At 33.7% G+C, this 11,175-nt stretch overlaps 2 protein-coding genes across 2 annotated transcripts; one reads left to right on the top strand and one right to left on the bottom strand.

Moving 5' to 3' along the window:
• Positions 1-239: 239 nt before the first annotated feature.
• Positions 240-2,342, bottom strand: LOC123541480 (serine protease inhibitor Cvsi-2-like). The gene is made up of 3 exons (XM_045327012.2): positions 2,185-2,342; positions 1,245-1,379; positions 240-409 (listed from the first exon to the last, which is right to left on the bottom strand). Exons 1-3 carry the CDS (start codon positions 2,222-2,224, stop codon positions 288-290), a joined length of 297 nt encoding a protein of 98 aa, XP_045182947.1. The 5' UTR covers positions 2,225-2,342; the 3' UTR covers positions 240-287.
• A 3,191-nt stretch (positions 2,343-5,533) lies between these two features.
• LOC123541492 (serine protease inhibitor Cvsi-2-like) lies at positions 5,534-10,389 on the top strand. The gene is made up of 3 exons (XM_053525735.1): positions 5,534-5,670; positions 9,118-9,258; positions 10,217-10,389. Exons 1-3 carry the CDS (start codon positions 5,634-5,636, stop codon positions 10,342-10,344), a joined length of 306 nt encoding a protein of 101 aa, XP_053381710.1. The 5' UTR covers positions 5,534-5,633; the 3' UTR covers positions 10,345-10,389.
• The last annotated feature ends 786 nt before the right edge of the window (positions 10,390-11,175 follow it).

Consider the following 11,175-nt stretch of genomic DNA (forward strand, 5'->3'; position numbering starts at 1 on the left):
ACACTTTACTGTATTGTTATCTACCGCAAAGCCCAAAGACTTTTATAAGCCCTTGGGTTTTAAGTCACGCCGACACAAATCGAAGGTCAGTTGGCGATTTTTCACCTTCAATGGTGAAGAAAGAGCAAATGCAGCATTACTCTCGAAGACGGACACCTGGTAAGAAGCACCGATCATTTTTACATGAACAAATTAGTGCATAAAGCCTGTGAGATAGAATATGAAATAATACAGAAATGTTCTATTTTCAATTCTTTTAATATTTTGTCCTTTTGAAAACAAATAATCTATGGTGGTGGTCCATGTCCATGAGGGTCTGTACATTGACAATTGCCATCCACACAGTGAACATTGCCGTTGTGGGGACACTGCACATCACTGCAATCCGACAATGCGTTACAGGCGTGATCTACCCAGAAAAAGGTTTTAGTTTATAAACTGCAATACTATTTAAAACAGTTTTATTATAACTTGTATTTATCGAGTAAGAAATAACTATATAGTAACAACTGACATTCACAAGACCAATTACGCCAAAGCGCCTAGCAGAACAAAGAGTGCGCATTCGACAACAAATCAATTAACCCAATAAGATACTTTATATACATACCCGAATTGTACTACATGTTTGGTACTGGTTTAACAGTTGCATATATTCTAAAGTTTCTGTTATTTTGTATCACAAATCAGCATTGACATTTTAGTCTTTTTTATTGAATGAGACCAGGAAAAATTTACATTCTTTTTGTAAAAGTTGACTTGATCATGATACACGTATATACTGCTAGGCCCATTGTCGTAATTGGTCTTGTGTATTGTTGTGGTGGTGATTTTCTACCGGGTCTCAGTTTATATGTAGATATAATACTAAATTACTAAATTAAATGCAATTTTTCTATTAAAACAAAACGTCCAGATGTGTTTATCTACCTCGCAAACGTTTAATCATATAATACACTGGCTGGAACTTTTGTTTCACGTTAAGGAAAACATACGTTTAAAGATCTTTCTCGATTAAAAATTACATATTACCTAAAATGTTATTCAAAATAGTTGCTAAAAGCCGTTTTGACACTATTGTAGCGTGTGTTGTTTTTTTTTCATATTAGCTGGAACATGGAATAAAACATTTATGCAAAGAAGAGAAAGTCATTCTTTTGTTATTTTCCATCTGAATATAAAGAAGTGAGTGATAAGTTAGTACTACTGCGTGTAAAAAGATAAGTATATAGGTTTGTACTCACCTGTAAGTGGACCCGTGGTGCACTCACACCACCCGCCGTCACAAGCTACGTGTGTATGATGGCTGCATGTGGTAATTGCAGGTTGTCTATCATGACAGTCGCTGTGGTGATTGCATGTTTCAGCATATACAATAGCTGTGAAAAAATGAGTCAATAGAAAATAAGTGTAAATGTTATTGTAATTAGTTGTGAACGATATGACTTATTAATAAGAAATAGATGTCAGCCAAACAGAGTCGCTGCATTATACCTAGGTGTTTCTTTTTATCAAATATGGTAATAGACTATTTTAGCAGCTCTATGAGAAAACCAAAATAGTGCATTTGCGACCAGCATGGATCCAGACCAGCCTGCGCATCCGCGGAGTCTGGTCAGGATCCATGCTGTTCGTTAATGGTTTCTTTAATTGCAATAAGCTTTGAAAGCGAACAGCATGGATCCTGACCAGACTGCGCGGATGTACAGGCTGGTCTGGATCCATGCTGGTCGTAAAGCCACTATGTTGGTTTTCTCATGACACTGCTCATTTGTTTGAAGAACAACTGTAAAACGGCCAGCTATCAATCGAATATTAACAAATAATAGCAAATCATTATGACTCAAATTGATGGTAAAGTATGCATGAATCTCAATTATAACTTTGAGAAATAATACAAGATATTTTTTTTTTCACCAACACATTTCTCATTAGTTAGCGTAAATCAAATAATATAACGCAATTCATTTCAGTGGAATGAATTTTTTCTATTAAGTTGTCAGACTCTAAAACATGTTCATGATTTAAATTTAAAGCAAAATTTTAACCATCACTAAATCGGATATTTTCAGCAAAGTGTATTAAATTTTACTTTTAATGTTACTTTTCGCTGCTACATCCACCTAACAAACAATACCAATAAAACGAGCAATTATAAACGCACAAGAAATAATTATAACTAACCTAAAGCCGTCACAGCACAGAACGCAACCATTAATTTCATTTTGTAGTTTTGATTGATAGCGTTTCTTTGCTAAAATAAAGAAATTGTAACAAGGGAGAGTTATTCAGTTGTTTATATATCTTCAACTTCACCTTAACGTCACGCAACAAGCTGTTCCATTCACATAACTCTCACGTTTGTGTTGTCTATATACGCTATGTTGTGATCACTCCGTCACGCAGTGGCAAAGATCATTAATCTGCCAAATGACTTTGTCTCATTGTTAGATATGCATTTGGAAACAAGAGATCAGTCAAACGAACTTTTACCTAGTTACCCTTTACACACATTTAGTTGTCTTCTACCGGAGATAAGCAAACAGCCATGTAAAGTGTTAAACATTTCATTCGACCAATGTAATTTTATAATATGAGCTATACATAATTTGTAAATCCAATAAGGTATCAAGTAACATATACTTACTAGAACTTATTTTACTTTATTACGCAATCGTTTAAATACTGAATGTCAAGTAAGGCAGCTAAAAGTACCAGCTAATATTTCTTTGGTATGACGCGATCAGTGATTGAACTCGAAATCTCCCACTCTTAGAGCGGACACTACAAATTAGGTGAAAAAAAGCATGTCATCATAAAACACAGAGGATATTTGTTTGTTCAATGTAAGATTTAAATATCTTTCACGAGTTAACACCAAATGCAATATTTTCACGAATGGCATAGCCATAGGCATGTGCCATAGGTATGGCGTTTATGAGTGAAAGATATTTTGATCTTGCATGTAAAACATACGTTTTCTTTTTTTTTTCATGTTTTAACTACGTTTACCCATTTATATTGCATTAGCAGTCAGTCGTAGAACAGTCGGCTTGGAAAATGTAAGGGTAATACATATTAATGTAACTGTATTTATCAAAGAGGGATTTTAAAGTAGTTGCATTAATTGCGACATGTTGTGACAATTCTCCAATCGCACGATTTTCACCTCTCTGCGAGCACCAACTGATGCTTTTATCTTTAGACATATATATAACTTTATTATGTATTAAGCCAATTCTGGCCCATGTACATGCATCAATATAACATAATCACAGAAGAAATAACAATGCAACTATACAAGATGTGTAAGCAAGATGACAATAGATATATCAAAAGATGAACACTTCATACCAAATGCATGTTATATCTTTGAGAGAGGGAGAGACTGTGAGAGCATTATTTAACATTATGACAAATATCAAGTGTTACATCATAAATAGAGACTTTTTAAATAGATATACATGTACATATGAGGTCAAAATATGGTTTATGCAGTGTAATTGTACACGCAGTTCTATAATTTTAATATTGGACTGCTTTCAATGGGACTCAATACACTGTATTTTCTGTCTGGAGTCCACTTTTGTTTAATATTGTGTAATACTGAATTGCACAATGTAAATTGAGTGTGTAAGTGAACGAATAAAATACACATTTATTTAACTCGTGAAGTCCAGTATTTAGCAACAATTAGATCCTACTTGGGAAATCATTCAAAGTTGTCAAGTACTGAAAACACAATACAGAAAGTAAAACACTGAGAACAGTTTTATAGATATCAGCTGAAGGCTGTTAACTAGGTCCCTTTTAGAATTTTACTACTTAAGAATTTGTTTCGTATTTTTCCAATACACCTTTGTCGGTTCAATTAGGATTACGCTTATTTATTTATTTCTTTTTTTGATTACGCTTAAACGCATACATATTTTTTTTGCCAACGAAGAATAATTTTGACTGTTCGATTGTATGAGATTAGGTTTAGTGATACATCATACAGAAATGGCAAATATTTTTAACAACATTGATCGATCTTTCATTCCAGTGTCAGAAACATCAAAAATTGAATAGCAAGATACCTGTAATAAATCAAACAGTATTTAAAACATCTCTCGATAAAAAGAAGAAGAAATAACACAATGCGCATAACAAAATAGAAAACAAAATCCCGTTAGAAAGCTTGCAAGAGTTACTGTATACATGCACAAAGGCCAACAGGCCAAATGCTGTCAACTATCAAGTTACCGACACAACATTAAACCATTACCTGTGAAGGACAAAAATACGTGGCGAGCAAAACAGGGGTCAATAGAAATACAAATAGTGAGACAATACAAGGTGGATCATTTCAAGCTACAATCATTAATTTTCTTTTAATATTGTGAAAATCTACATTTACTTCCAGTCTGATGTAGACATATCTCTGATATTTTAACATAAAAAAATGTTTGAACTCCATTCATATACAAAATCTTAATACCCGTACTATCAAAAGTTAAGAAAGAGTCAGCTTAAATAATTAAAATGAAGGACGGTTTCGGCATTTTACGGTAAAAATATCCCAATAATAGAATTTGTTTAAACTTACATGAATATATGTTGCAAAGTATATCTGATAAGACCAGGACTGGACCACGGTTTCCACTTTTCCTTGCAATTGTCAGGCGAATCATTGCTTTTCTCACTGATAAGGCCGGCCTCGTTTTAGTTTATACTAATAATTTAAGATCGGTTGTGAAGCAAGTTTGAAACTAAAACCAATCACTCATGGCACCGAAGTAATGAGAGAGGAGAAGCCAGTTTCCCATTTTAAAGTTAGTCTCAAACAATTAAGCTATAAGTGTCATCAATTTCGCCTTTGGTACGCGTGTGACGCAGCCAGATTGCGAACCCATGACCTCCCACATTCAATACGAGAGATCAGTCACTTTGCTGTTAAGGCTATTTGCTTCTTTTTAATATTTATGTGCACTCAAGACAAAGACGTCACTGACCTATTAGCTTGATCTTTTAGACGGGTTTATTTTGAACGGATAGTCAAATTTTAAGACTGGATGTCAAACAAAGGTTTGCAAAATATCGAATTAACAAAATTAGCATATACAATTTGAAAAAAATGACTGGTTGGCGCAGTAGCTTAGGTATGCCATTTATCAATTTATATTTCGTTTTGTTTTTGTTTATCACTAAGCAGGATTGGTTCACTGTAAGTCATCTAATTTAAATTCTTGAATGATCTGAGTCATGGTTAGAGTTTAACCTTCATTAAACACTTCGATTTTAACAATTATATTTCATTATACACGGTAAGCATAAAAAACTGAAACATAACTTTGCAGTAAAGACTCGGTACATAGATGACCTATCGTTTCTTGTTTAGGTCATATTTTGAGCTAAATTTCACATAGGAAAAGTGGCCTACGTGAACAGTAAAATGTCTTTATCTTTGATATGGGTTAAATTTAGGAAAATCGTTACATTGATAACCTTATATTTGCTAATTATTCATGCCCTTGACTTCTCGCTGTCACGTGTTCTACTGGTCTCGCAGTATAAAAGCATGCTCCTGTATCTCGTTTTTAAAAGTTCCAAAGCCATTTTTGTCAGTGACTGTTTTTTGAAACTCGGGAAAAATGAAAATCGCAGTTTGTTTTCTTACTTTCATAATCGGTAAGTGCATTTTATACTATGCAGTAATATTTACTAGAATGTTTTCTCTGTGTGCGTCCATGTGTGCTTTGGCATGCGTGTGGATGTGTGTTTAGCATATTTTAATAAAATTTTGTCAGCGTCATAATAACGGCGTCTAAATGAAGCAATGGGCACAATGCCCAACACATACTGGAATATCTCTAGTATACACCTGCCAAGATATTTACCCAGTCGCATTGTAGTTTTATGGCACATATTGCCTCAATTTGCACGGCTGAAAACGATCGCAAACCGTTTTGCTATTTAGTTAGTGACCACATGGAGTATTTAAAGTATAGATATATTTTTTCAGTTTGATGCTATCAGTTTAAGTTTAACCTTTTCAATGTAAACAGTAAGCATTATTGAGTTGAAAGCATTGACGATTCCTTGCTGTTCATGGCATTAATTAATTAAATTGATTTTTTCAGCTTCATTTGGTATGACCAATGTCAAAAATATGAGTAACTTTGTGCCATATGCGAATAAAGTAAAACATTTTTTTCTACTGAACCCTTCCGCGACACTTCCATTTTAAAATATAGGTGAATCCTGATCACGTAGTTGTATTTCCCAAAACAATGACGGCGTCCCGGACACGTTTTAGTTCTAACATGGCGACGTAAACACGAGCTGTAAATTTAAATTCATTAAATCATTTAAAGTTCCATAAGGCTTTCACTTTTATGCTAAAATCAGATAATGCAGGCTCCAAATAGAAAATATGCGTAATGAAACACTTATTTCAATATTACATAATATTATGAACATGTACAGTCAGAACCATAAAGAGTGGTAATCAAAACGATGAATTTAATAATAATTTCTAATATGTTATCTATCCAATGTTCAAACCTATGACAAATATTTCAGAAAAAACAATTACTGAAAATAGGAATTAACAAGAAAATAATGAATCGATAGAAGTATCATGGGCGCCATTTTGGACAATTCCATTGTGCATGTTAAATTATTTGATTCCTTTCTAATTTGCTAAGAAAAATAGTAACAGAATAAACAGTTATTTTAACAATGTTTACAGTACAATACTGTAAATATATTGGCATGTGCAATATGACTTTTCAGCCGAGTGCTCGACCAAATATATCTTCGTGTTGTACAGAGCAAAGTTTAATGACCTAATGTACTTCAACATTCTAGGCTGTAATTGCCCTCATTCACCTTAATGCGATTCTTTCTAGCACACGTCATTTATGAGTTCTTATTGACCATTGCGGAGACTAATTGTAGTAACTGTGTAATTTAAGGTTTCGATACCGAAGTGAAAAATGTGCGGCAGAAATTGAATTCTGCTGTTAATTAGTTAAGGTAGTTCTGCACGTTTGATAAACCGGAAGTGATGGCGTAACGTCATTTATCCGGATAACGTAGAATTAAGTACGGAAATGAAAATCATTTTATGAATTAATCGCAACCTGTGAGTAAATTTATTACAATGCCACTGCAACTGTCTTTTTCAAGTTAAAATATGACATTTAAACATCTGACACGTTAAATAATTCAAAATAATGTCTTACAATTGGCGTGAAATGTGCGTTTCTCTTTAATCATGGTCAAATATCTCAAAAAAAGCACACTGACCTATACATTTTATTTTACTACTTTATAGGCCACATGTTTATTTACCAGGGATGTGCCTAATTATTTTCAAAAATAATTAATTAATTCCAATTACATTGAGAAAATTGCTAATTAAACTAAATTAAATTACAAGTCATTTTCAAAAAGTAATTAATTAATTACAATTATTTTGCCAAAAGAAATTAATTATAATTAATTATTTTATCTCTAACAATTCAATCATTTGCAAAACAGTTTTTATTATTCAACATTATTATTTACAATTCAAGGCCTTTTTGACAAAATGTGCATAAAAGCAGCAAATCATATTATTTACTTAATACATGCATGTTAATATCAGCAAATGTCAGCAAGAAAACATATTAAAATTCATTCAGTTTGAGACAGTATCCTGCAACTCACACAGGTTTATTGCGCTTTAAGAACATGAGTGCCTCAAATTTTTTGTCTGTAAGCCTGGACCTGTCTGGGCGGAATACATTGCCTGCAATAGAAAATAGTCTTTCAACTGGGGCAGATGAAGCTGGGAGCGTCAAATATTTCACTAGTATCCTATGGAAGGATAAAATGTTTGAGAGCTGATGAATTCATGATGTGTACTATGTGTAATGCCACGACAAAATGACAAGTTTCAATATCAGTTTTTCTGTACATTCCTAATTATTAGGTTTAGTGACTAAAATGTTCACTCAGTGATCACACTTAACAGAACTGACTAGGGATTAACACCTCTAACACCTGATTGTTGATACAACAATACCTGTCAGCTATTTACTGTCACTGTAAAAATTTCACACGCCCATTGATCAGTAAAAATGCCAAAGTAATTGAAAGTAATTAGATTTAATTGACAATTACAACACAAATCTAAGTCAGTAATTAATTAATTTCAATTACTTTAATTACGTTTGTGCTTAATTATCCATTATTTTCAATTAGATCAAAATTTGTAATTAATTGTAATAAATTAAATTACACTGATAATTAGGCACATCCCTGTTATTTACAGCTATGAGAAGTGTCATTAAAATCTACATTGTAGAAAAATGTTTATTCGCGAAAATGTTATGAAAGTTATGATCTGCATAACGTACAAATTTTTCAAATCTGTCTAGCAAAACATCAAGAACACGACCCTGTCTTTTTTTTATTTGCTGAAGCCCGCCCGCTTAGCTCAGTAGGTAAGAGCGTTGGTCTACGGATCTCTGGGTCGCGAGTTCGATCCTCGGGCGGGGCGTATGTTCTCCGTGACTATTTGATAAACGACATTGTCTGAAATCATTAGTCCTCCACCTCTGATTCATGTGGGGAAGTTGGCAGTTACTTGCGGAGAACAGGTTTGTACTGGTACAGAATCCAGGAACACTGGTTAGGTTAACTGCCCGCCGTTACATGACTGAAATACTGTTGAAACGGCGTTAAACCCAAAAACCAAAAAAAAAAAAAAATTATTTGCTGAGTTTCCTAAGCATATTCTGAAGTTTTGAAAAAGGAGAGTTTAATAAAATTCTTCATTGTAAAAAAATATTCGATCCGAATGTGCAGAACTACCTTAATAATTGTTATAAGCTGACAACGTAGCCTTTCCGAAAGAAAATGATAACGAATACATTTAAGTGTTGCAAGCAAACGAGTGCCTGAAACTTAATTGAACACTATACGTCATATGTAATTATATTAAATGTATTTATATACCGAACTGTACATTTGACTTTATGCTCCTTGAAAACGAGCCGGTAGTGTTCTGTCTTGTTAATACATTATTTTACCTTTTTTCTGTTTTATACAATATATGATTACTTCATTTTTCTTCTACTTTTGTAGGCTATACGTATGCCACCACGTGTTCAGACTCGAATCCGTGTGATCCGAATGTGACTTCATGTGGCCAGGGTTATCACCTGAAATGTCTTGCCACATCAGCAACTGAGAATAACTGTGTCTGTGTGGACACTAATAATCATGGTATTACATTGTTTTCACCTGTTTTCCTTGACCTACTCTATCAGGAGAATAAATCTACTTTGTAACAAAGGCAATTTGACAAAATATAGGACATTCTTAACGCTATTTTACTTACATTTTGGATTATTTTTCATTAGTTGTGTTAAGCATTTAGTAAACAAGTCTCACTAAAACACTACTAAAACTAAGAAACAGTTGTTACTTAAGAAATAATAAGTTCCCAAGTGTGGTTTATCGAAGAATAACCCTTGTTTTAGTTCTTATGTGTAAGAATATATCACGAAGGCCGTAGACCTGAGTGATATATTGTTTCGTGTAAGAACGAAAAACTAGGGTTATTCTGCGATAAATCACACTTGAGAACTTGTTATTTCGATTCTAACACGACATACTAGTATCAACAGTGTTAGAAAAAGTGGTAACTACTTTGTACGACCGTGCTACGCACCTGGATAGGATGACGTCATTGCACCAGAGATAGATTTTGCTATACATGTATGTAGGTTATTTGCTGGTCGTATTAGAATGTGAATTAAATGGAATGATTAATCTGTATTATCTAACTCTTAACGACATATATACACATTTCGATTTTTTGAACGTGTTTCCCTGTTGGAGATCTGTCATTGTTTTCCATAATGCTTTCAGCGTTTTGTTTTGAAAATAAATATATCCACCGTCTAAAAAGAGAATGTGTTTACTTTGCTGGTTTGAAACACAATTTCAATGTTGCACATGCACTAACATTGTCAAAGAAAAACAGTAGGTAATAAAAATAATGGAACCATCATACTTTCTAATATGCTAATCAAATATTCAATCCTTTGATCGTTATTTTAGATAAAAATTACGAAAAGCAGGAAATGAAAATAAAGTAATATGTTCTTAACAAATAATATGGCAGCAATAATGACCTTGTATACAAAAGTTTTGATATACATGTATATGCTTCTTATAGGTGCACATACCTGCACGACACAAGCCGACTGTCATGCTAATCATTTACATCACTGTAACCATGGTCACTGGCAATGCCAAAATGGACACTGTCACTGCGGAAGTGGTGCTGGTAACGGAAAAAAATAAATTGTATGTGTACATGAAAAGTGATGAATAAATACATTACTTGAATAGTGTGTTACTGTATTTTATTTCGGTCTATTTCCAAATGATTCTCTTGTAAATTGGACAAACCAACACAGCAGCAGTCTCATGATCGCTCTAAAATGTATCCTAGGATACATTGGTTAAGTGTTATTATTCATTTTACTTTGATATCATTAGGGGGCCTCTGTGTCCGAGTGGTTATGGCCGCTGACTTCCAATCACTTGCCCCTTATCGATGTGGGTTTGAGCATCACTCGGGTTGTTGAATTCTCCATGTGAGGAAACCATCCAGCTGGCTTACGGAAGGTCAGTGGTTCTGCCCAGGTGCCCACTCGTAATGAAATAATGCAAGGAGGCGCACCTGGGGTCTTCCTCCACTATCAATGCTGGAAAGTCGCCATATGACCTTAAATTGTGTCGGTGCGACGTTAAACCCAACAAAATAAATAAATTGATATCATTAGTTTTGCTCATGGCGTTAAGAGTGGGTTGTATGTATACATATTTCATTAACTATCGCGACGAGCGGACATAATTCATTTTTCTTTGATTGGTTGCGTTCTATGTAGTCAAAGATTTTATCTACGTTGTTCGGACTGTTTTATTTCAATTTGTACGGATTTGTTCAGTACTAACTAGTTTATCTCTTTATATATAGCAACGTGGGTACTCTTATATTGAAACTTAACGAAATATGTAACAGTCTCATTCTGAAGTGAACTTTAAATAGTCAGTTTACCTTACCAGTATTCCTGGGTTTGTGACTAGCAATTAAGGAGAACGAAAGTATTCTTTCATGTTCATTTTACA

The sequence above is a fragment of the Mercenaria mercenaria genome, chromosome 16 (assembly GCF_021730395.1).
Source record: "Mercenaria mercenaria strain notata chromosome 16, MADL_Memer_1, whole genome shotgun sequence".
Classification (NCBI taxonomy): Eukaryota; Metazoa; Mollusca; class Bivalvia; order Venerida; family Veneridae; genus Mercenaria; species Mercenaria mercenaria.